Source organism: Panthera uncia (assembly GCF_023721935.1).
Source record: "Panthera uncia isolate 11264 chromosome B3 unlocalized genomic scaffold, Puncia_PCG_1.0 HiC_scaffold_1, whole genome shotgun sequence".
NCBI classification, from domain to species: Eukaryota; Metazoa; Chordata; class Mammalia; order Carnivora; family Felidae; genus Panthera; species Panthera uncia.
In genome coordinates this window covers 106,363,317-106,388,603 of record NW_026057582.1, presented here as the reverse complement: position 1 = coordinate 106,388,603, position 25,287 = coordinate 106,363,317, and the positions used below count along the sequence as shown (strand labels likewise).

The window sequence follows — 25,287 nt, the reverse complement described above, 5'->3', positions numbered from 1 at the left end:
GAGCTATGAGAAAAGGCAATTACGAACTGCATTTTGGTGGCATTCCTTCAACCATATGTAAGGACTCAGGGCACGGTGGAAGTAGATGGAAAGGATTGCCGAGGTAGAATCTGCTAGCTGTGGGCACTAATTGATTTATTCAGCAAAAATCGGTGGCCCAACGAAGCCAGGGATACAAGAATAAGATGTAAATGCTGCCCTCAAGGAACTCAGAGCCTCGAGGGGAGGACAAACACAATTACCACTCAGTTGGGAAGTCTGGCGATAGATTTGCGAATGGCTTCCCGGAGGAGGGGTCTGACCTGAGTCTCAGCATTCGTGAAAGTTCTCGAGGAGACCTGCAGGTGTGTTAGGCACAGGGGCAGGGAGCGCAGACTTGAGAAGAGGGCTTGTCATCATGGAGAGGAGTGTGCTGTGTAAGGAACACCACCTGTTTGTCCCTGGGCTGCCGGCTGTACCAGCGAGCCGTGACAGCTAGGTGTAGGGGTCGAGTGACAAGAGTCCGGTGGCCCGTGATAAAGTCTTTGGAGTTTACGCGGTGGACTGGAGGGCTCAAGTCACGTGGGTCACAGGGCCGCTCGTGGAAGATGCGTTTCCGGGAAAGCAGGCAAGAGGCCAGGAGCCGTTGGGAAGCTAGTGCTGCTCTCCGGGTGCTAAGGACCTCACGTACTGGGCACGGCCAAACAGGGCTGCTAGGGCGTGCGGGGTGTTGGTGACTTCTGGGGCTGGAGGCCAGAGGGGAGGGAGGCCGTGTAATGAGGGCGGTGAGAATTCCATGTTTCCAGTTGCGAGGGTGAGGTACTTGCGGCACCCCCGAGCACCGGTAGCCAGCAGGCCGTTGGACGCAAGTCCGAAGCCTGGGATTGACGTCTGGGCTAGAAATACTGATTTGGGAGTCATTAGCGTTAATGTGGCTTGCAATCATGTGGGGAGATGAGGTCACTCAGGAAGGAATGTCGAGAGTGCATCCAGTGGTCTGGGAACACCAACCCGGAAGAAGTAGGCGCAGGCCCAAGAAAAAGAGGACACGGCGTGAGGGCCGAGGAGAGCCAGGACGTCCGGGCAGTAGGGCCTTTACAAAAGGGAGGCTTGGTCAGCAGGGGGTGGAGAGCACAGGGGAGAGCTGCATCAAGCCGTTCAGGACTCGGGAGGATGGGGGAGAGGGACCCGGGAGAGGCTGCTGCTAAAAACTGGGGGTGTGCGGAGGGCGCGCCGGAAGAGGATTTGGGTTGGGGCCGTTGTTCGGAGCCCACTTGCGAGGCAGCTGGAATTTAAAGTTGTGGGTCTGAAGGAACAGTTTGGGTTAGAGGTGGGATTGGAGTCATCTGCCGAGAAAGAGAGGCTAAAACCACGGGGAAGACAGGGGGGCAGGAGGGCAGAACTAGTAATTTTGAAGGTAGGAGTTGATGTGGTTCGTGGAGGGGCCGCACCTGTGAAACTGGCCTATCTCCTGGTAGGGGAGGTGTTTGGGGAGTTCCTTAGAAGATGCTGTAGAAGCGGCCAAAGGATTACTCGAGCCCCATGCCATCGCCTCCCCGCCCAAACTGTTCATTTTAATCCTATTTCTTAATCCACGTCATTCGGGGCCCGTGTTAAGAGTCAACCGAGTCTTTCCGTCCGTCCTTGGGAGTTTCGAATTTAAAATGCATTTGCGCAGGCGCTGACCGAGTCCTCAGAGCTGGAAGGGGTGAAAACCTTCATGAACCTAAAACTACCTCCATGCCTGGGGGAGGATTCATCTGGTGGCATCTAGGCCTTCCAAGTACAGAGGAAATGAGGGCCAGGTACCAACGCAGCGATCGGACCGTATGTTCCTTAGGTGTGGGAAGCGAGGGAGAGGCCCCGGCTGGGCCAACCCCGGGGCTCCTGCTGGCCCTGCACGTACGTCACCCTCGGTGAGTGGAGGAGGGCCACCAGGGAGCACGAGAGGCTTTGGCAGAAAGAAGGGGGGCTGGAGCCATTGTTGACGTTGGAGGGCTCGCTTTCAAATCTTTTCCCCACCCTGCAAGAATGAGACAGAGCTCCTGGCATGGGAGCTTTTCGATGAAAAGTTTATTAGAAGGGTACTTACAGGGGAAAGAGAGGACACAGATCTTTAACAAGAGGGGTACAATGCTTAAACAGGCGCTCTGCTCTTAAGATACAAAAGTTAGAAAAATCTAAAACACTATAAATACATACATGCTTTTTACAAAGGTATTAAAAGGTCAGGCTGGCTGAGAAGTGAAGGTAATCCCAGCCTCCCCGCTCTGTGCCCCCACCCTGATACACCCCACCAGAGTCCAGGACCACCTCGACACAGCAGCAGGGAGGGGGCTCTGGCTCTAACCCTCTGCGTCAAGTTCTCACCACCCCAAAGGGCCTGGAGGGGACCCAGGGATCAGGATCGCTGCCTTGCCTGTGGCCTGCCCGGGGTTGGGGGGAGACGGTCGGTTCGGGAGGCTGAGCCGCTGGGCCCCCGACTCTTCCCAGCCACAGTCAGTCCTTGGGAGGAGAGACCTTTCCAACTTATTTCAAAAAATTAAATAGTTCTCGGTCTTGAATGGTTTTAAGAAATTATTACATAAATATAAAAACACCAGAATGCTAGAGTGTACATTATACTTCAGCATAACAAAAAGTTACAGAATCACTGAGAGCATTGCTCAATCCAGTTTACACAATAGGCGAGTTTACGTGATAGCTGTGTTTCTGAAAAGTCCTTTCCCCACTGACTGCCACCCCTCCACCAGAGATGCCTCCTTGTCATGTGGGAACCATATCCTCTTGTGTCTTTTTTGCTTTTGCTTTCCCACCCTCTTGAGAAGTAGCTGATATTCTTCAAAAGGATGATCTAGAAGGGAACATTCATGACACAAAAAGAAAAATGGTACGCCGCAGCTGTGTTGAGGTTTTCTTCTAGTAAAGCGAGGACAGACACAGATTTGGGGGAAAACTCCCCACTCTGCCACTTAAAGTCCCAGAGAGTCCAGAACTCAACTCATGCCCGCTCTTGGTACCAGTAACCCCCTTGGAAACAGTCCCCTGATTCCTTTTCCTCCCTCTCCTTTTAAGGACTTCAGAGAGTGGCCTGAGGCGAGACCTGGCCCTACGGAGACCTTCCCGGAGCGTCAGAAAGGGCAGCTTGGGGCTAAGGATGAAACCCTATCTGCCTTCTGCCCAGACTACGTACATGCATGCACATACTACCTAAAGAAACCCTTTTCCTGCGCTCTGAGTAAAAGCACTTAGCCCTGGAATATGTCCAAGCACTAGGAAGCCAAAGGAAGATGGAGAAAAAAAACTAAGCACAAGGTAACGTGCTACAGCTCATTCCAATACGTTAATGATTTAAAAAAAATTATCACCACGGTCAAAAAAAAAAAAAAAAAAGACAACATCAGGATGACGGGAAAGTCTGCCAGCAGCCTTGCCCTCGTGTGCGCTTCCTAAGAGTCAAAGTCCCCGCTCCTGACTCTAGGCTCGTCTCAAAATGTCAGATCGTCTCCAGCCTGCCAGGAAAGTGGCCAACTGAGATGATGTTCCAGCACGGGCCTGTAACCCGAACCTGCTGGGGCAGCTAGCCACTGTTTGCTTGTGCTGGAAGGACCAAAGTTACTAAATAAAGTTAGGAAGGGGGGTGGGGGAGGAAAGGGAAGAGAACAGACGTTGGCTCGGGGGGTCTGGGGTGCAGCCGAGGATCTCCACCCTGGTGCTGGTGGCTTGGGTTAGCGGCAGCACGAGCCACAAGGTGAAGACAACTTGGAGGGGAGCCCAGACACCTACGCTTAAACCTGCCCTCCACCCCCACTAGACTGCCCTGTTTTCTCTTGCCCCCCTTCAACTGTCCTTTAAAAAGATTTTAACATGTAAATGCCATTCAGACAACGGGTTTTTCAAATTCAGAAAACAAGCTTTGTGACTTAAAGGAAGGACGCTAATATTACACAGGCCCAAAGCACCTAGGCAGCCTCTGTGACGGGAAGGGTCTTCACCTCTGGGTAGGACTGAAGTTCGTCCAGAGGGGGACTTACCTACATTTTCCTCTCACATCCTCCTCCAAGGAGCAGTCTATAAAGAAGAGGGGCCGAGTGAGCTTTTGGAGAAACACAAAACTAAAACTTCATGCCTCCTAAAAGTAGCCTTCAGCTCTGAACATCATGGGTTGTAAGACCCCATCCATGCATAGCCACTGGGTCGCCGAGGTTGTGCTGTACCTGAAGCTAGTTCCCGAGTAACTGGAGGACAGCTGTGTGCCATAGGAAGTCCTCAGAGGGTCATGGAGCAGGTGGAGAACTCAGGCCCTCGGGAACCGCCGCCCTGGCTCTTAGGAAGGCCACGATTGCACCAGCAGAGGCCAAAATGGGATATTCCACACCACGAGTCTCAGACCTGACCCGGAGCGTGAATGCACATCCAGGAGGTTCAGAGCTTCCTGGAAGAAGCAGTCCACAGATCATTGCACAGCAGGCAAACTTCCGACCTGCAGTATTTGACCCTCTCAGGTCGACAGGGGTTTTGTGTGGTCTCTGGGTGCTGTGTCAACAAGCCCCGGGAAAAGCCAAGCGTAGGTCTGGCCAGGTGCTCCTCCCATCTCTTCCTGTGTCCTCAGGGAGCTTGGACAGCAGCTCTCCTACCTGGAAACCATAAGGCTAGAGCTGCAGAGGCATTAGGATCCTGCCGGGGAGGCACCAGGAAGCCCCCAACATCTCCGTAAGGCATCAGAAATGTCATCACATTTGAGGTTTTTACCTGCCAGAAGTATACACTTTCTCCCCTTCACCTGGAAGAAGACAGGACTTCCATAGGAAATCCCTTCACTTTTCCTGGTAGAAATCCATGCAAAAATACGGGATAAGTCATTTCATACAAAAACAGCAACAAGGAATAAAGTACCAATTGCACGTGGCAATTCTGTCTGCTGGATTCTGCAAAAGGCCAGTAAAAAAGGAGAGTTGTTTTTTTTTTTTTTTTCCAGTTGCAATAATTTATAACCATTTTCTCACTAATTGCCACTGGGAACAGTACTTATACAATATAGCTGCTATAGTCGTCACTGATGATCCTCTACTGTGAGCTAGATAATCTTACATCCCAGGGGGAGGATGGCAGGCCTCCGTGCACCAAGCCTGCAGTTTTCAAAGGTGTAAAACAAAAAAGAAGAAAAAAGAAAAAACAATTTTAATAGCCCTTTTCATTTGCCTGTGTTGGCCTGAGATTTTTCCCTTCTGGTGAATTTGCTTCTGTTAATTTCAGTTTCCAAAAGTGCTGCTGGCAGGTGTCTTCTCAACAAAACCTGGAACAGCTTCACCTTGAGAGAGAGGTTGCTGGGCCCCACGCTGGTTTCCCAGTCAGTGTGCCAACCAGGATTTTTTCTTTTTTAATATAAAATAAACATTTAAACGAGCATACGATAAAGCTCATTTAATTAGCGCAACTGACTACGTAAACCGAGATAGCCTGATGCATAAGGATAGCAAGCGAGCTCTTACAGATGACTGGAGACCCACGCTCAAACACCGCGATGCGACCGCTGCCTCCTGCTTTGTGTGAGCACTTTGTGTAATTCACATCTCTGAGATCAACGCGAGAAGATGTTCTATACATTGCAGAAGCCCCGGCAGATCTCCCACCCGTTCAAAGTGACAAAGGGCAAATTTGAGAGAGGAGGTGTCTCACCAGCTTTCCCCACTGTGCCTGTGTGCATGCTCTGAACACACCGGCTCACACGTATCCATCCGCTCGGAGAGGAGAGGAGACAGACGAGCCCCCTCCCCGCCACAAGTCAGTCCAGCTCCCGGGGTGCAGGGTCTGCCGGAGTGCTGGAGCTCAGGAAGGCTCAGTTGAAGCCTTTGTTAAAAGTGCCAGAGGGCCAGGCATGAGGTTTGCTCGTGGCCCTGCAGGCTCTACTCTACCTAGAACACCCAAGGTGAGTTTCCCACTCCAGTCCGGAAACGAGGGCCATTTCCCGTTGGACAGTGACATCCTAGATTGCGGTCATTGAAACAGGAGGGGGCAGGTGGTGAAATACTACCTGTTTGCTCAAGCCACCAGAGCAGAAGCCATTTCTTGCCCTCCAAACTGGGGCCAAAGGGCAAATGTGTTCAGCAGACACAGCTGTTCCTAAGATCCATCTCTGGGTTTGCTTTTGTGTTTTGGAAAACAGGCTGGTGCCGCCTTGATTGAGGGAGAAAAACTTCTTCATTGACAATAGTGAGTTGAGTTCCAATTTTCTCCACGTCCTACACGGCCTTCTTCCCCCAAGCCCGTCCCTTCCCACCCTCCCCCTTCACACCCAATGTCTCTAAGACACACTGGAACAGCGGATGCTTGGGGAGCCCATCTGGGTGAGGACCTTGTCAAGCCACTGCAACGGCCCATTCAGGTGCAGCTCAATCCAGCAGGGGGTGCTGGTCACTGTCTGTCTCCTGCAAGACACAGAGAAAGGGGTGGGGTGGGAGATGTCAAAATTGTCCGGAAAGACACACATACAAGTCAAAACACCTCTGCCTGCTTTCATGAGAGTCTTCCTCCCAAAGCCAGAGACCTATCCAAGGCACCTTGCTAGCCCCTGCCCTAGAGGAGATCCCACTAACTGTTATTGGAGACGGCCAAGCCATACTCCTCCAGCCAGGAAGAGCCTTGAGTAAATCAGGTTCTCTTGCTGGGAAAGGAGGTAGCCCTTCAAGGGTTAAACGTGTAAGGCAAATTTTAGGGTATCGCACTTGCCCACCTCTGCCTGTGTCAGCCCCCCGGCCGCCCGGTGAAGAACTTCCAGCCTGAGCAAAGGTCTCCCTCGGTCCCATCTGTCCCGAACGGGCACCCCTGGGCCCCAGCAGGCCATGATGACGCGTGTCTGTCTGATCGAGGGGTGTTTTTCGCAAGGCGCCGACAGAGTCCACAGGCCATCAGTTCCCAATGTGCTGATATAATTCCCATCTATGGACTTATTTTGGAAAATCTTACGAGCAGAGCGAGCCATGGAACAATTACTGGAAAAAACCAAGGCACACCACACGTTTCGTTTCCCCAAAGCACTTTGTCTAAATTCAGGCTGGTTGATGACGCAGCCCGCAGGCGAGCTCCCAACAGCCTCCAGTGAGCAAAGGCTATCTTGCTGAGGCCGGAGGTGCGGGTGCCAGCTGGAGGTGAGAGGCCTGGGCCCGGGGCCCTCCCTGCTTTTGGTCATCTTACAGGATGGATGAAACCTTAGTCTTTGGCCCGAGAGGCAGGAGGAGGGCAAGACCGTTCTGGGAAGGGGCCGCACCCGCCTGTTAGGCTGCTCCTCAGGGCTGCCAGGTGGCGGTGACGCGGAGGGCCGTACAGGACCGGGTGTGCTGGCAGTACGTCTCGCCTGGTGACACAGTGTCCCCCGGGAACGGCTTCCTCCGCCACCAAGGGGCCTCTTCCCCACACTCGGGGCAGAGGAGCCATAGTGCCGTGCTAGGCAGACAGCTGCTAGCCTAAGGCCACCACCCTCCTTGCCTGGCCGACGCTTCACCTGAGTAGAGGTGGAGAGATGGGCCTGTGGATGCTGAGGTGCCTCTCTGACCTACAGTGCCCGAGCGTGGTCCTTTGGATGCACGTGTGGGTGTAGGAGGGAGTGAAAGCACCTCCTGTGGGCTCTCTCCCACTGGCAGCCGTCTAAGTATCTCCCTCCCCCACTCAAACAATATTCCTTTTATAACCCTTCATCCTTGTTCCGTAAATGGTTTCAGCCAGGGCTAAAAGGTGGGCTAAAATCTCTCTTCGGGCTGGGTCTTCGGGCCTTGGCTAGTCTCCTTAGGGGGTCATAACTGGGCCGTAAGTTCTGCTGAGAGGCCCGACCACTTGGGTTGCTCAATTGGTCACTCATCCTGGGTTTCACAGAGACCCCACGGACCAAGGTGCTGTGCTCCCTGGCACTATGGGGCAGACACAGGCAACAGCAGCCGAAATACGGTAAATGGAAGAAGATTTTACGGACCGCCATCCTCTAACGAGGATCTGACTTTCCATAAGTCATGCTCATCTGGATTTCATTATAAACGGTGGCACAGAGCCAATATTGAAATGGGTTTGGCCGGGGTGCACAATGACTACAAAACAAAATGGATTCCAAACATCTGGAAAAATGAAGAGAAGGGGGGAGTCACTTGCAAGGCACTGGCCCCAGCTGACGTGTGGGCACCTCTGCGTCTGCCGGGGAAGCCGGGGGCTGGGCAGGGGCAGCGCAGGGCAGGAGGGGCACACAGCCCCGGCACACACCTCCCGTCTAGGCGGAGCAAGAAAAGGGATAGGATTCTCTAAACCCAAGCCAGGATGGTGTGACAGATTCAATAGAGCAGATCAGGTAGAACCGACCAGTGCCATGTTTAAAGCAATATCTGAAATTCTGAAAGAAAAAAAAAAAAATCATTTCTTTTCTGAACAAGTAAACTAACTATGTTCCTTTCTGACTTCCCACATCTCTTCTCCTATCTGCTTCTCAAATTTTAATACCCTAGATCCTCAGGGTCCCTCGAGTCAAAGACGGAGCCCCAGAGGAGGGAAGGAGGGGAGGACGACTTAACTCCCTGGAAAGGGTGGTCCTAAAACCGTCTGCCCCAAACGCACAATGAGGAAGAAGCCACGAGGCCCGGCTCTGGGTTCCGCCTTTCCACTAACAATGTGACCTCAGGCAAGTCACTTTCCCTGCCTAGGCCTTCGTCCCCTCATCCGTGCGCCGGGGGTGATGCCAGCATCCCCACCCAGGGTTGTGGCGAGGAGGAAACGGAACGTGTAGTCGCAGCACCGGGCGAACAGTGCCCAGCTCCTCCTCATCCTTGGTCTCTGGTCTCTGGGGCGAGGGCTGGCCTAGCTCTGCCGTCTGAGTCTCCCGCAGCCGGGTCCCCGTGACGCGTGCCCCCGACCTGACCTGTACTCTGCTCCCCAGCCTTTGACGAAGCTCATGCGGATGGTGCACATCCGGGTCAGCTGGTAGACCGCCTCGAAGCCCTGGTTGACAGACTGAGCCAGGAGGGCGGCAAACTCCTGGTTGTTGAAGATCTTCAGGTTGCATCCTGCCGAGAGAGGGAAAACAGTGCTCGTGGGGACGGAGCACATCCGTGTCCCGTGCCCCCCACGCCTGGCTAAAGCCACCCCCCAGGTCATCCAGACGGAGGAACTCACACGGCCGAAGTGTGACAGGGCAGCCATTCCATGCGCCAGCCGCACACTCCACACCGTGCTAGGGATAGGCCGACTTGGTCCGTGGCCTTGAAGCCATCCCCACCTCAGTGGGGAGGTGCAGCTGACCCGTGGGGGTGGGTGAAACCCTGGCCTGTAGGCTCCAGCTCCGAGAGCCACGGAACACTGAGGAAGACCGTAAAGCGGGCCACCAAGAACAAGAGAGATGGCCTAGTAGAGGTGGGCCTCGCCCTGGGCAAAAGGGCCAAGGCAGGAAGCCAGGGACCAGGACACAAGGGACCCAAGCCAGAATATCCATGGCTGCGTGGGGCACGGCTGAGCACCCGGGGAAGGGGAGGCCGTGACAGGAGTGTAGGCCAGATGAAAGGCCGCCAACAGAGGGGCCCAGGTTCCACCCAGGCTTCCCTAGTGAGTCCACCTGGGGCCAGGAAGGAACAAGAGATCGGGCCGCATTTTGGCCTTGGGGCACATGGCTGGGTCAGAGTGACATCTGCAGCGAAGTGAGGATGTGTGTCTAACCCTCCAGGCAGTAAAACCACAGACAGGCACAAATGAAGTTTATAATAAATCTCCGGAGGTCCTACCACCTGAGTGCCTGGAACGTGTCAGAAAAATAAAGACAACAGCAACATGCTAGAAAAGCCCAAAAGGTGAGCTAAGGTGACATTTATCAGCAGGGCAACACTGGGCACCTAATTTTGCTGTATGACTCGGGGCTGGTCACTTTCTTGTCATAAGCCCGTGTCTCTGAGACGCTGGCCACGGAGGTCCTCCATGAGCCAACAAACCCCACCACAGCCAACTCAGCCCTCACCAAAAAGATGGGAGGAGGGTTGGGGAAAGGAATGACCACAATGCCAAGAACATGACGGACCTTTCTGTTCTCATTTTTTCTCCAAGGAGATGTGTGGGGACACAGGGCAGAAAGTGGGTTTTGGCTCCCAGCTGAGCCAAGAAGCAGAGGAGCACCAGGCTCGGGAGTCACACAGTTCTAGCCTCATCCTGGCTCAGCCACTTACTAGCTGTGCCTTTGGTCAGGTGGCTTGACCTCTCTGAACTTGTCTCCTAAGGAGCCAGAATGATTAGAAAGGACTAAGAGCAAAGATATAAATGTATTCTGGGAACACAACCACACAATGCCCTGGAAATGTAGAGTACTGTTATTTCAGACCTGCATTCTTTTTTTTTTTAGGTTTGTTTTGAGCAAAGTGGGGGAGGGGCAAAGAAAGAGGGAGACAGAGGATCTGAAGCAGGCTCTGCCCTGTCAGCACAGAGCCTGGCATGGGGCTCGAAGCCATGAAACTGTGAGATCGCGGCCTGAGCCGAAATCAAGAGTCAGACACTTAACCGACTGAGCCACCCAGTCCTCTGGTGCCCCAGACCTCCTGGCATTCTTAAGCGGACATTGCCCAAAACCCATCGCTCCGCTATCATCTGCTGCCTTGCAGACAGGAAGACATATGCCACATATGTGCCATACACAGGACTAGCCAGTCACAGTCTGCCTTCTGCCAGCAGCAAGCCCAGGGACTGCGTGCCTGTGAGCAGGGCCCTCTGGCCGGGACGCTCAGCCTCGGTTTCCTAACTCAAGAAGCCCTGATGGGTCGATCTTCCTCGGGTGTTGCTGCACAGCCACGGCCCCTCACAAGCCATCCCCTGGGGTGCCGCCTTTCTTGGAGCATAGGTGGGAGTCGTCAACACCCCCCCCACCCCCGCCCTGTCAGCGGGGTTTTCAGCCCCACTCAGAAAACCCTCAAGCGTTCCAGAGAATAAAAGTAAAACTTTGTCATGACCGCCTTCTGTGGTCTGGTCCCATCATACTTTCTAAACATTTCCTGTCTCTTATGTGGCCTCTCCTCCAGCCAGGGTACCATCCATATGTGCCTTACTCTCCGTTGCCTCTGGGCTTTTGTTCCCTCTGCCTGGAATGCCCTCACGGTCCCCACCACCCCTTTGTCTACTCAGCCTTCAACGCCTGAATGCCTTCTCCATGAAGCTCTCCCCAGTCCATCTCAGCAGTTAAATGAGTTTCTGCCGTGGGGCGCCTGGGTGGGTCAGTCGGTTCAGCGTCTGACATAGGCTCAGGTCATGATCTCACAGTCCGTGGGTCCGTGCCTGGCACTGTGCTGACAGAGCCTGGAGCCTGCTTCAGATTCTGTGTCTCCCTCTCTCTCTGTCCCTCCCCTGCTCCCATTCTGTCTCTCTCTCTCTCTCTCTCAAAAATAAACATTAAAAAAAAAATTTAAATGAGTCCCCCCTCCCCCCACCCCGCCAACCCCCCGGATCCAGGAGCACCTTATCTGAGCTGCTGCTTTGGTGCTTAGCACCCTTCCTTGTATTAAACTCATTTGTGTCTTTGTCTTACATACTCAGCTGGTCTTTTAAGGTCTGTGGGGACAGCAGCAGGGCCTCCTGCACCCCTCCGTCTCCCCCAAGCACCTGGCACTGTGCCCACATGCTGTGTGAGTTTGTGCAATGAAAGAAGAAAGCATAATGCCCGAGCATCTGTGCGCACGAGGCAACAAGCAGGTACCCACAGATCAGAGGCAGATCCGTCAGATGCTGCGTCTGCTCCTTGGAGGGTCAAGGAGAGCACAGCAAGATCGGAAGCCACAGAGAACACCCCAGCGAGGCACCTCCGGGCTGGCAACGCAAAAAGCGAGGAGGAGACAAGGTAAGAAAGCAGAAACCTCTCCCAGGCACGCACCGGGGCTAGAGAGATGCATCGGGGCAGGGCAGGGGTGAGAGCTCTTACCTGGCGGGATCTTGCAGACGGTGGCTGGGTGCCAGCCGTAGCGCTGGTTACAGTTGGGAGACTGGACAAAAATGGCGCTGTCACTGAGGCACTCGGCGAAGACCTCCCCTCCGATGTAGTAAAGCCGCACGCCTCGCCCTACAGAGATGTGGGTCAGGCCGGCCCAGCGTCTGGCCCCAGGGCCGGCTGAGGCCAGCCGAGGAGGCAGAGCTGAGCCGATGCTCGGAGGGGCTGCCTCTCCGCCAGCCTCACCAGACAAACAGGACCCAGAGCCCAAGCCTAAACCCACACACGGGAAAACAAGGGTTCCTCAAGCTAGAGGACGGAGATGACCAGGGGCGAGGGCAGGGGTAAGTCTCAACGACGGCCTCTGCCACGGACTAGCCATGGGCCTCCATCCAGTTACTCACGCTCTGAGCCTCAGTTTCTTCGTCTGAAAGATGGGGTAACAGTAATACCTACCTCCCAGGGCTGTTGTGCCACCCACACCAAGCGCCCGCTAAGTACGAGCTGTTACTACGGCTACTGCTACACAAATTCACTCAGCAGACCTGCAGAGCTCCTCCTGAGGCAGCAGACCTCGCAGGCGCCCTGCTTTACAGGGATGGCTTCGTGCCCCCTCCTGTACCTTTCCCTCCCCAGTGCATTTTTCTGAAACATACCATAGGTTTATATCATTCACTTTTCCTTCATCTCTTAAATCCATTCCAGATGGACAGGAATTATTTTTAAATTGCCTCTGCAATTCGAGCAAGCAGTTACGTAAATGCTCTGACAATGAGCTCTCCTCTCAGCCAGGGATGTTCTCCTCTGCTGCACGGGAAGGCCTCTGTTGCTGCTTCTGGGGAAGAGGCCCAGAGGGCTGGAAAACGGAGCCAGGGTTTACGGGCACGACGTCAAGTGGGATAGAAACCAGGGGGCCACTGGGTGTTCTCCCCGCCTCCTCCTCCCACTACTGCCGCACCCCCATTTCTTCTTGGTTTGGTGCTGCAAGACTTGGTGTCGCAAATATGCGGGGTGCTGGCCGAGTCAGAGTCCATAAGGAGGGGCCACGGTGTTAGGTCAGTCAAGGTCACGGGCAGAGATGGGGAGACCCCGACCAAAACAACGGAAATGTGTTTTGCTTTGGCAAATTTTTGAAATATTAGTTTTAAAAATACAGAAAAGTAGGGGCGCCTGGGTGGCTCAGTCAGTTAAGCATCCGACTTTGGCTCAGGTCACCATCTCACGGTTTGTGGGTTCAAGCCCCGCATCGGGCTCTGGGCAGACAGCTTAGAGCCTGGAACCTGCTTCAGATTGTGTGTCTCCCTCTCTCTCTGCCTCTTCCCCACTCACACACATTCTCTCTCTCAAAAATAAGATGTTATTTTTTTTTTAAATAGAGAAAAGTATAAAGAGAATAAGTAAACAATGATGTATGCCTCCCAGGATGAGTATCTTTTTCAAAGTAAAACACATGGGGAGGCTGTCTGGGAAGGATGTGGGCTCAGTGGCAGGGGACTGTTTGTCACTGGCTGTGTCACACTCACTGTGTAGCCTCTGCAAGGCTCTGCTCTTCCTTGGGCATCAGGTTATTGCCTGGAAAATGAGCACATGGGCCCACACCTATGGCTTCCAAACTTTTCTTAACCATAAAATCCTCTCTTCAAATGAAATCTTCTGTGAAAGCCCAAGATATAATACAGACAAGATCAAGGGTGCTCTGGTTCACTTAGGACCAGACCCCCTGCCACTCTACCCTAGCCCTGGAGCCTGTCTGCCAACCCCGGGGGCTCTGGACTGAGAATACCCTACTATACCATCTCCATGGACTTGTGAGTGACTCGAGGTCACAGAATTACAAATATCCTTAGCATGATAATTTTATGAGCAAACCAAGGGGCATACACACGCCTTCTTCCTCTAGAAACCATCTTTTATTATGTTCTGGGTGTTCGAAGGCAGAATATCAGCACCAGTGTTGTTCTGGTAGCCCAGAATAATCCTATGGGAAATGAACAAAGAAAAGCTCACTCCCATCAAGACTGACCCCATCTACCTATCCAACGATCACGAGGTACGTTTATGAAGAGGGTTGCAGATGCGCCCTTCTCATAGATTCCCCATTCTTGCCCCCTCCCTTAAGTGAATGCTTTCCTCTGTGGCTTTCACATTTTCAGACATAATCTGTGTGTTTGAATGGGAATGACCAAACACCAGGAACTCTTCCCGTCTGGCCCCTAAACAAAGCCATAGAGAGTTTGGGGGCGGGCTGGGGGAGCGCATCCTCTCCAGGCTCCCCGGAGGTGCGGCACAGTGCTGGTTGGTGGCTTCTGCACTGTGGCTGCTGGGGCCATGGCGGGGGTCGGCGGGGAAACGTGGCATCCTTACCGATATGCCTCCGTGTGAGCTCCACAGCCGCGTTCCTGTTGACATTGGAGAGCAGCCCCAGGCAGAAGCGCTCCGAGTTGGAGGGGTCGGTGAAGCCGTCCACGGTCATGGAGGGCTGGGAGGCATGGAAGGTCTCCCCGACGCGCTGGTTCAGCTCGTAGTAGGAAATGGAGCACCAGAAGGCTGGCTCGCAGTAGGTGACAGGCTGCAGGTCTGGGAAGACACGTCAGGCGACTGGGTCAGGGGCCCCCGGGTCGCATACTCCTCAACGAGGTCCGCTGGGTGCTCCGTAAGACTGTTTCTCTGCCTCTCAGAGCGTGTTACAATCCTCTGCCCTTGTGCCTTGTAGGATATTAAACTTGCAGAATCCAGTGGGATAAAAAAAAATCCTCCAGTGTTTGGAAAAACATGCCACTTTCATTTAGTTTTGAGCTCATAAAGGTCCTGTCCTGCCTGGCTGGCCTTGGGTGGAACAGTCTCCAAGGAGGCGCTGGACAAACCCCAAAAGGGCCAGGCATCAACCCACACCTGGGAAAGCCCACCGGGCAGGCCCGGCATGCCACATCACCTACCCGGCCACCTCCCAGCCTTTCTTCTGAAGCAACCCACAGTGATCTCTGCCTCCAGAAGGGCTCTCGGCTCTGCCCAGTCTTGGACACTCCTAGCCTGTGGGGCAGCAAGTCAGGATCCAAGCCCATGAAAGGAAAAGGCTGGGGCAGCCAAGGGGGTTCCACGGGTGCCAGGTGTGACCACACAGACACCAGGTGCTGTCTGCACGGCGAACCGGGTCTGCGTCTTTTATTACAGAAACGATCTTCCGCACGTACCCAGATGCTGTCTGGAGGGGTGGCTAAGACCCAGGCTCGCCTAAGAGAAATTCTCAATTTGTCCTAGCTGTCAGTCTGTGGTCGCAACCAAGGGCTCCTCAGAGCAAAACTGCCATCTTGAGAGGAGTTGGTTCTCTTTAGAGGCTCCCCCTCACATGATCCCGCATCACCTTTCCTGTGACTCCCTAGCCCTCCTGTCACCTGTGGCCACTCTGGTCCACACCTGCCCAGGCACCCTGTCCTCCCCCTGCATCCCTCAGCAAGTCCGTGCTTAGCCCTGGGCCAGGCCCCCGTCCTTCCTCCCTGGCGTCAGTGCCACGGCATCCTAACAGGACTCCCCGGCACTCCTGTCCAGCCTCTTCCGGCCCCCCCCCCCCCCCCCGCACCGCGCTTCTCCACCACGTGGGCTGGAGCATCGTATCATAGCTCTCTCGCTGCCTACTTGAATCCACCCCCTTGTCGGAGAACTGGTGAGTCTCCTGTCCCTTCTCACTCCTCCCCTTGGACCTCTAGCCAGATCACTCGCTCTGGCTCTCATATTTGGGGGCACGTGGTTACTCAGGGTGCGTCTGTGGGAGCTGGTGTGAGGGACAGACAGGAAGGGCTCACTGTGCCAGGTCTCAGCACTGGCCAGGGACCCCAGCTCACTGCCTGCCGAGCCGCTTTCTGGAGTGAGAACCCACTGGGATCTCTGCTCACCAGACCTTTAGAAGTGTGGGAAGGACAAGAGACAAAACTCAGAAGCTGTTCTGGGAGGGGCCTGGGAGCCCCCTGCAGGGCAAAGGGCCCAGATCTACTTGTGGGGTCAATGCCTGTGACCCCTTTTCTAAGGTAAAGAGAACGCCTACCACACGTGGGAGGAGGTGCAGACCCGTACCATCCCTGCATTCAACACACACCCAGAAAGTGTGGGCCAAATAATTCTTCGACTGGGATGAGGGAGGGGAGCGTTGTAGGTCACAAGATGTTCAGTAGCCTCCCTGGTCGGTAGCACACACACATCTCCCCCTCCCAAGCTGTGACAGTAACAAATAGCCCCAGGCATTGCCAGCTGTCTTCGAAGGGGCAAAGGAGCCCCTGGTTGAAAACCACCGCCTTAGATGTTTAACCAGGTCATGGAGCTCCAGCTTTGACGCCAGGCAGACCAGAACTCACTCTCTGCTCTGGCGTGGACCAGCCGTGTGACTATCAGCGAACCAGTCCAGCTCTAAGTTTCAGCCTCCACATCTCCCCCCTGCAGCCACCAGGTGGAGAAACCTCTTTACCACTGGGTGCTGTCTGCAAACAGATTGGGAGAAGTCACATGAGGTGCTGGGCCCACGTCAAGCACTCGATAAATGGTGCTGCCAATATCGAACTGATTGTGTACATGAACCTGAGAACATCCTGCTCCTGTCCTGGCCTCCACTGCAGGGAAGGCAAAGTGTCCTCGCCCCTTTCCTCTCTTCCCAGGATAGAGGGAAGGAAGCAAGGAAGGCAGGGGATCTAAGCTACTTTTAACGGGGGACGGAGGAGTGACCGGAGCAAGAGCGACCATGGCTTGTGGCCTGTGCCCCCGAGGATGGGTTGAGCCACAGCGGTCACATCCGGCTCTGGCTGCGCTCGATGCTTCGACATTCCAGCGAGATAAGCTATATTCTAAACAACGTGGTCACTAAAATGTGAGCTATGTTGCTTTGGAAACCTAAAAAAAAAAAAAGAAAAAAAATGCCTAGGAAATCCAAGTGCAATCCAAGCACTCCAAGGGGTTGGGTCCTGTGACAAGGCCAAGAGGTACTGAGGAAGGGCTGCTGACCACCACTGCCCGGGGGCAGGTTCGGCTGACCTCGCTGTGCCAACCTCCCCGGTCTGGACAGTGCCTTCAGCTTTACTGGAAGATGTCTGGTGCAGACACTCTAGGTCACTGTGCGTCTGGCATGGGTCAGCCTAAAGAGGCAGCTGTGGCTGGTCTGGGCTGGCCCTGGCTTCCCCAGCGAAGTACAGAAGAGACCTCACCCCAAATTATAAAGCCTTGTCCAGCACCCTCTGGCTTAGTCCAGACGGAAGAGAGCGAGCTTGGCTCCCAGGAACACTGGCACAGCCTACCCATCAAAAGAAGAAAAGCCACAGGCCACCCACTGGGTAACATGGTGCCAGGACCACTGTGGAGAAATGTGGGCTTTGAGGCATCTCAGAATCAGAGAGGGGGTTGGGGGTCCTCACCCAAGAGGGCCCCCCAAGCAGATCTGAGCCCTTATCCAAACATCCCTGTAGCTTGCAGAAACACACTGGACAGTGTGGTGGAAAACACTGGACTCAGAAGCCTGACACATAATTATGAAGATGCTAGTTTAGTGGGGGAGCAGTGCAGTCAGGCCAAGGCAAAGTCTGAAGGGTGCCATTTTACAGAGTGCTGTTCGGCCGAGCCGGCCTATGTTCAGGAGCAGGACTGACCTGGAGCAGCACCCCGGCTAGGCATTTACTCTTCTCTGCAGACAACAAAAATCTAGCTCTGCCTTTCACCTCTGTCCCTCCTGTCACCTCTCAGCTGCTTCCTCAAGGCACTTCTGCAAGAAGAGCTACAGACCAAAATGTATGGTCACCACTCTGGGTTCTGCCTTGAGTGGCAAACTCTTTTTAAACGTATGCCCTCTTTTTTCCCCCCCACCAAATGACTTAGCCACACCATGATTAAGTACAAGAGAAATAAAAAGGACCCTGGAAAAGATAACATTATAAACAGGACCCAGAGAGCACTCAACTTGGCTCTGAGCTTCCTAGCAGACAAGGCAAAAAGGGAGAATATGCTGTATGGCTCTGGTTATGCACAGACAATGCTTACCAGTTCTGCAAGGGAATCAAAGCTTCTCCTGGCACTAAATCTTGAACAAAAATCTGCCAGGTGGCAACCTCTCCTCCCACATCCATCAAGCCAGCCAGCCTTAATTTGAAGAGTTTTCCAACAGATGCAGAAGCAATTTTGCATAAGGCTGTTTCTTGAAAAGGACTCGAAGATATTGCCACTCAAAGACTCCTCTGGGAGGATGACTCCAAGGGATAAAGGGATTTGCCTCCACGACAGTGGTTTCGTTTCTCCAGGCCCAAGACTCAGCACACCCGGAGTGGCAGACAACAATGTCCAAGGCCTTCCCTTCAAATAGCCCTGCTCCCAGCCAGCCTGAGTCTATGCTGATCACTCTTCCCGCAGCAGAGGTGTTGGAAACCTCCTGCTCCTGGCATTCTCGGCCCCCTGCCCCCACCAGTGTGGGATCGGCCAGACTTCTCGAGTGGCATGGGGTACTTAATTCACGACTGGCCCCCTGCCAGACTAACGGCACTGACTGGCTTCGGTTTTAAGCCCTATTCCAAGCTGGCATGGACTTTCTGTTTTGTTTAAGGAAAAGAAAACAGAATAAAACCCAGAAGGCAACACTTGGATTAAAGGATGCCTATTAAAAACATGTGCGAGAGATCCAAATCCGGTAAAGGAAAAGGAGGGGGGGGGCGGGGGACAGATGAAGGGGGCAGGAATTAGCTTTCTACTATGAAAAGCAGGGAGCAGGCAAAGGCCGGGGCACCAAAGCCACAAGGCTAAAGGTCAAAACGTGAATGCACTGCCTTCGTCTGGGCCCTCACCTGTGGAAGGAGCCTGAGCTCCTGTCCCAGAGGTGCCACACTCCCATCCCCAGTCCTCACTGTTCCCTCTGCCTGGGCTGCCTGATCCTCACCAGCCCAGGCTCAACCTTTCAGCCCCAGCTTATGTGGCCGTGAAGACCACTTGCCCCTCTGTACACGGTCGGCCCTTATTAGTTGGGGTTTCTGAGGGTTAGTTCCTGTGGGCCCAAGATGGCTGGGTCCTGGCACCTGGGACCCCAATTTTGACCTAGCTCGTTAAGGAGGAGAACGACAAAACGAGGTATGCACAGCACAGAAAGCAGCCACCGCTCTTTCAGCCTTGGATCAGTTCACTGCAGCCAAGAGCAGTGGCAAAGTCTCAGGGTCACATCTTCTGGCTGGAAGCTGACTTCCTGCCATTAGGATGCTGTGATTTCTTAAATAAATTTTTTTAGGGACACCTGGGTGGCTCAGTTTGTTGAGCATCCAACTTCGGTTCAAGTCATGACCTTGAGGTTTGTGGGTTCAAGCCCCACGTCAGGCTCTGTGCTGACAGCTCAGAGCCTGAAGCCTGCTTCAGATTCTGTCTCTCTCTGCACCCGCACTCATGCTCTAGCTCTCTAAAATAAACATTAAAAATTTTGTTTTAAAAAACCTTTTTCAATGTTTATTTTCCCCAGGTGCCCCAGGAGGCTGAGGCGTCTCCCCACTGCCCCCACCACCCTGCCCCTCGCTCCTAGCAGGAGAGGAAGATACCTTCTACAAGAGGCACTCTGGAAACCATCACCTCCTCAATCTCCAGTCCAGCCACTGCCCCAGGGCACTGCCTGGTACCTCTTTCCCCTTGGTCAAGGCCCCTCCCCAAATGTTCACTTTAAAGCAAGAACGACTTACTCACCCTCAGGGTCCAGCTCATTATCTTTTTCCTCTTTATGCTTCCCTCCTCCTTCCCCTCCATTTGGCCCAATCCTGGACTTAAATGCTTAGGAAATCCCAGGTGACTCAGCTAGCATGATGTGTAGTGACAGGAACATCACCTGCTCACGTCCCTTCCCTGCAAGCCAGAGCCACTGGGTCTCCCCAGAGCCTGCCTCTGACGAGAAGCTGAGCTGGCTCGCAGTCAGTCACTCCTCTGGGCCCCTCCCTGTAAGGCCAGCAGCGGTCTCACAGCGGAAGGAGGCACAATCTCTTGCCTGGATGTGGGGAGGGAATAAGAACGAGCCAGATGTCCTCTGCTCTCTTCCTGCGTAATTTCTTTGCAGGAAATAATCAGATGTCCTGAGATGTCCCCCATCCTTCTCTGTGGTCATCTCGCCTTTTATTTTCCCCACACCCACCTCTGACCAACTTCAGCACCCCCCCCCCCCCATACTCCTCTTAACTCTGTGTGTCACTTCAAGGCCTCTCCTTATGGCCTGCCCGCTGGCCTCCTTCTGGCTTCTGGCTGGGCCCAGCCCTCCAACGTGAACCTCAGCCTCTTCCCCTCCTTCCTCCCTCCTGGGGGGTCCCCCTCAACCCCTCTCTGGCCTTCTTTCCTTCTTGAGTTGGCTTTCCCTCTCCTGGTGCATCCACTGCCAGGACTTTAGCCGAACCTTTGCCAGTGTTTCCAGGGGGCCAACCTACAGAGATGGCCGACAGGTCAGAAGAGCAGAGTTCTGACAGCGGTTGGATCTGTGGGCAAAATGTTCAACCCAACAGGCCTCCTTTCTGCAGGACTGCTCAGAGGCCTTACCATGTGGGCGCCCCGGAGGCTCCAGGGGTCTACAGCGCAGGCTTTCCAAACTCCTGTGATGACAAACCCTGCCTCTCCAACTCTGCTTTGCAAAGGGCTCTCACACAGGCTAATGGCTTCCAAATCTGCACGTCCGGCCCCGACCTCTCTCCTGACTGCCCAGCTGCCTCCTGGACACAGTTAAGCATAGGCAAACTCACTGTCCTCTTCCAGCCCAAGTCCATCCCATCTCCTAGGTATCCAGTCTCTTGCCAGTTAAAGCTAGTTGATAAGCACCTGCTCATTCAGGCCCATGGCTCCCTCTCAACGCCCCTCCCAGCCCCACCACCATTTCTCCCAAGGGTTCATGGCAGCCTCCTTTGGTTTAACAGCTTCCTAAGGGGTGATTTTTTATTTTGTTTTGTTTTTAGTTTTGGGTTTTTTTTTTTCCTTTGGACACCAGCCATTTCCCTTAGACTTTAAATTCCATACAGTGGCCAGATTAATCTTTTTGAAACAGTCATCAGATAACCAACCACTCTTCCCCCAAAGCCTTCATTCTGTAGGCAAGAAGGGAATCAATAAGTGTGGCATTCAGGGCTCTTTTCTCAGTGCCCCCAGGAGTCTTCTCGGCCTCATCTGCCCCCCTCATCCCAACCAACCACAACACCAGCCGTCCTCTGAGCTCTCCCTGCCCTTTCATGCCCTTCCCTCTATCTGCAATGTCCTTCCCTCCTTCTCATCCTCACAGTATCCCACCTGTCCTTCCAGGTCCCACTCACACACGACCACAACTCTAAAGTCCTACCCCATCCAGCACTTTCCTCGTTGGCCTATACACAGTTCCTCTCCTGTGCCTGCTCTCTTGGCACGTGGCACACTGCATCACAGGTGGACGTAGACCCTTCCAGCCACTCCATCAGACCGTGTGTGCCCACGTGTCCTCCCCAGCTCCAGACCCCCAGCATCTGTACTTGCTAGGAACTCAGAAAAGCTGCTTGCATGAATTAATTACACAGCGGATGCTGGCAAGCCTGGAGGCATGTCCCCACTGGAATGCCATCAATGCCTCCTTTGAACCCTCAGTCTGCACCTACTTGTTTTAGAATTACACTGATGCCTGCCTTATTTCTCCCCACAAGGCCATAAGCATCTTGATGGCAGGACCCATGATTCCTCTTCAAATCCCCCCACCTGGACTGGTACTCAGATGACCGGTAGGAAGTGCCTGGGGAATCAATGAGGAAGAAAGAGACAGGCAGGCAGGCAGGGCTCCTACTTGGGGGTCCTCAACCTGACAAGTGCCCTCAACTACAAGTTAACAAGTACCCTTCCGAAGCTTCATTCTTCTGAGCAGGACATGGTGATAGGGGAGCAGGTCCTGCCACAGATGAGCCCACATGCTCTGGGGCCCGAAGGTCTGAGTTCAAAGCCTCTCCGTCTACTAACTGTGGGACTCGGCATGAGTTAGGTAACCAGTCTGTTTCTTGGCTTCCTAGTCGGGAAAGCGAAAAATTCCAACGCTGCTACCTTACACACTTGTTATGAAGACTGAGTTCACACGCAGGAAACACTCTACACAATACTCAGGAAATAGTAAGTTCTCAAGAGATGTTTGCCATCATCATTGCCATCATCTGTCTCCTTCCAGCTAGGATGCCAGGAGCCTGTAAGATTTTGGGGGCCAGGATGAAGCCAGCAGTTTTGAATGGGTGAAGGTGGGGGTGAGGGGCAGGTACCAGGGGCCTGGGCAAGCAGAGGAGAAACACTGGTGTCTCAGCGTGAGTCCTAACCCTGACTCGTCAGCTGACTTGTTGCCCCACTCACGTGCTCCCAGCAGACCGGCACCCACTCTCTGCCCGCCAGGCTTGAGGGCTGTTCCTTCCTTTGGAAGAAATGACCTAAGAATCCTCAACCCTCAGACAAGGGGCCTGAGGAAGGGGACACAGCAGGGAGGAAGAATTGGGTCAATGGGACACCTCTGCCTCAAGTCCAAGATCAAAAACCATCCTGTCATCCTGGTTCACACAATCTAGAAAGGAATTCACAGCAAGCTACCACTTGGGCCAACTTTCATTCTGAACCATGGAGTCAGGCAGTGTGGCTTCAAAGGCAAAGGCCTGCCCCAGAGTCTGTCGACTGATGGTGCTGCCTTGGCCACGGTTGGGAAAACAGCTCAGAAATTAAATCTAAACCAGCCAGCCTCAAAAGCTGGAAACCCAGAGTCAAGTTCACAGTCCTGGCCTTTAATTTTTCAAGTGTTAACACAGCTTCTAGCCTTCAGAGTTTGTTTTTAATAACTCAATTGGTCCTCTCACATCAGGAATTTGACCTTCCCTCTGCACAGCCCAAGACTCACAGTGATATTATCTTACAAAGATGTTAAAATAGATTCCCCCGAAGTCACATCTCACACTGCCCACTTGTCAGCCTGTTTTAAAGGATTTTCAGGCATCTCCCAACGTTCCAAATGATTTTCTTCATCTGATGCTATCAGTCAAGGACTGGAAGCAACTGGGAACAAAAGCCAGGCCAACCGCCTCTGATTCGCCAAGCTTGGATATTAACGCTTTCTCTTCCTGAGCCACAAATTGAACCCAGCAGTAAAGGCCAAAACAAAATCAAACTCACATTTTTCTAAGACTACCAGACCAGCACGTAAAAAATTCCCCTCAATAAAAACGAAATGGATATTTCAATTGTTCACAGCACTTCAGCGGGCCCCACGCTGGAGCCCAAGCGTGTTCCTGGAGTAGAGAAGCGAATCTCAGAACAACCCGCCCAGAAATCCAACAACTGAGGGATGGTCATGGAAATGATGGGCCAGCTGCTCTAAAACATCGTGAGACAATGCGAGATGATAAAGGAGGCATCTAAATATGGAAATGCACTTACAAAATAACAAGGAGAAGAATGAGAAACACGGATGGACACTGTAGTCTCCATTGGCAAGGCACAAATATATATGCCTGATCCACAAACATCAGGAGGACCGTGACAAAAGAACACCCGTGTGCATGGGTGGGGAATTATGGGCAATTTTGCTTCCCCCCCCCCCCCAATTCCCTTGTATCTTGCTGTTTTAAATTAAAAGTACATGATTATTAGATGAAATACTCAGATAAAATCCAAAGAAGCGTATCGTGCAACAAACCGGCAGAAGTCAGGGCCGGAGTCTGCACTGCTCGCCCGTGGCTTTGTGTCAAACCACACACATATGCTTGGCTGACCACAGAGTCTCATCTCCTGAGCACAAGGTTTGGGGGATTTTCATTCACTCACGTCTGACTGCCACCCAGGGGACATACAAACCCGGTACATTGCTTTTCCTGCCACCGCTCTTCTCGGGTTTCCCCATTCTGTGGGTGACCCCAGAATCACTGTAACCAGAAACCTGACGGGCTGGGCTGAGCTGATGGTGAGGGGCGGGAAGAGCCTCACCTTCAGGGCCTCATCCCCCCACCGGCCACCAGCCAGGGCTGCAGCTAGAGGGGGTTACAGTCCTACAGATGAAGAGATACTTACCCAAATTGTTGTGTGCTGGGGACATCGGATTCGGGGATAGGTTTGGAGAACCTGTGAGGTGAGACAGAGTCGTGAGAACAAACAGAACATTCTTGGCTTAGAGAACCAAATTACTGAACACATGCATCAAGATGGGGCAGCTCGACACAGCAGGCAGAAAACCCTGGGCTGAGCCTCCAAAGCCCAGGAGGAGGTCTGATCCCGTGTCCCTGCCCTGCTTTCTCTCCCTGGGCCCCAGTCTTCACCTGTGGAACAAACAGATGAGCGGCTAACCCCAGGGGTCTCTCCCACAACTTGATGGTGTGAGGACCCGGACCAAACCCACAGCACAGGGCGCAGAGCTCCTTGGAAGCTATGGCCCCAGGAAAACGAGGCGGACAGGGAAGGCCCAGGCGATGAAGGCCCTCCCTCCCACACAGGTAGGGCCACAGCTCCCCAGAAGGCCCCTTCGAATACCAATCTAGCCCTTTCCCCAGGTCTCAGGAAACTCACCCAGCTGCCTCAGAAACCCTACAACTCTGCAACCAGACTGCAACCAGACTGATGTTTGAGGCAATACATGAGGCTGCTCATGGGGATGTGTCCAAACCTACCCAATTCTTCCTGCCCGGCTACCTTCTCTCCAGCCCTCCCTCTCAGGAGAAAAAGAAAACCACATGGCATCTGCTTTAAAAAAAAAAAAAAAAAAAAAACAGTGCCGTTCCACAGAGCAAGTTGGCTCATCCCTTTGTCCCTGGACCCAAGAGGGCTGCAGCTATTTCTGTAGTAACAGCCCTGCAGGATGGGCGCATATGTGCCTTGTTTATGAGGGTCTGTTCCTGCTCCCCAACTCAGCTGTAACCTCCTTGAGGGTGAGGGATGAGCCACAGGCTTCTCTTCCTCCCCCAGAACCCAGCACATCAGGGGATGTGGAAGAGTCGTGGAAGACATCTTCCAACCTGGCCACAGAGTCCAGGCGTTTCACCAGCATATCAGCGATGGGATTTCAGCAAAGTGGTCTAACCTCCTCGAGCCTTGATTTTTATTTCCCTTCAGGTGTAAAATGGGGATAATGCCATCTATTGTGTGATCTGTAGAAATGAAGCGTGATTGTGCATAGACAAATGGCTGCACCATGACTGGTACACAGCAGGCACTCAATAAATGCTGGTTTCCTGTTTTGTGGCAGCCCAAATCAAGAAGGCCCAGGAAGGCTGTGGGACCATCTCACTGGTCTGGAAGGGCACGCATGTGTGTTAGGGGAGACCCAAGGCCGGACAAGGGGATCCTCGGACCCCAACTGAGACACTATCACATCTCAGCTGGCAGAGAAGCAGCTGGACTTGTTTCCAAATGGACAACTTTGAGTGGAAAGCCAA

General features: G+C 53.4%; 1 protein-coding gene across 2 annotated transcripts in view; it reads right to left on the bottom strand.

Moving 5' to 3' along the window:
• Positions 1-2,030: 2,030 nt before the first annotated feature.
• SMAD3 (SMAD family member 3) overlaps positions 2,031-25,287 on the bottom strand; it is a 119,914-nt gene continuing 96,657 nt past the window's right edge. Inside the window, exons 5-10 of one of the 2 annotated variants that reach the window (XR_007453847.1) lie at positions 23,930-23,980; positions 14,273-14,485; positions 11,903-12,040; positions 8,876-9,020; positions 4,197-6,407; positions 2,031-4,050 (exon numbers count right to left, since the gene is read on the bottom strand). Coding sequence is in view for 1 of the 2 variants with exons in the window: in XM_049613803.1 (XP_049469760.1) it covers positions 6,284-6,407; positions 8,876-9,020; positions 11,903-12,040; positions 14,273-14,485; positions 23,930-23,980 (671 nt within the window). In the remaining variant the exon portion in view is untranslated. Of the gene's footprint in view, positions 6,408-8,875; positions 9,021-11,902; positions 12,041-14,272; positions 14,486-23,929; positions 23,981-25,287 lie in introns of both variants that reach the window. The other variant, XM_049613803.1, reaches the window with a different exon arrangement.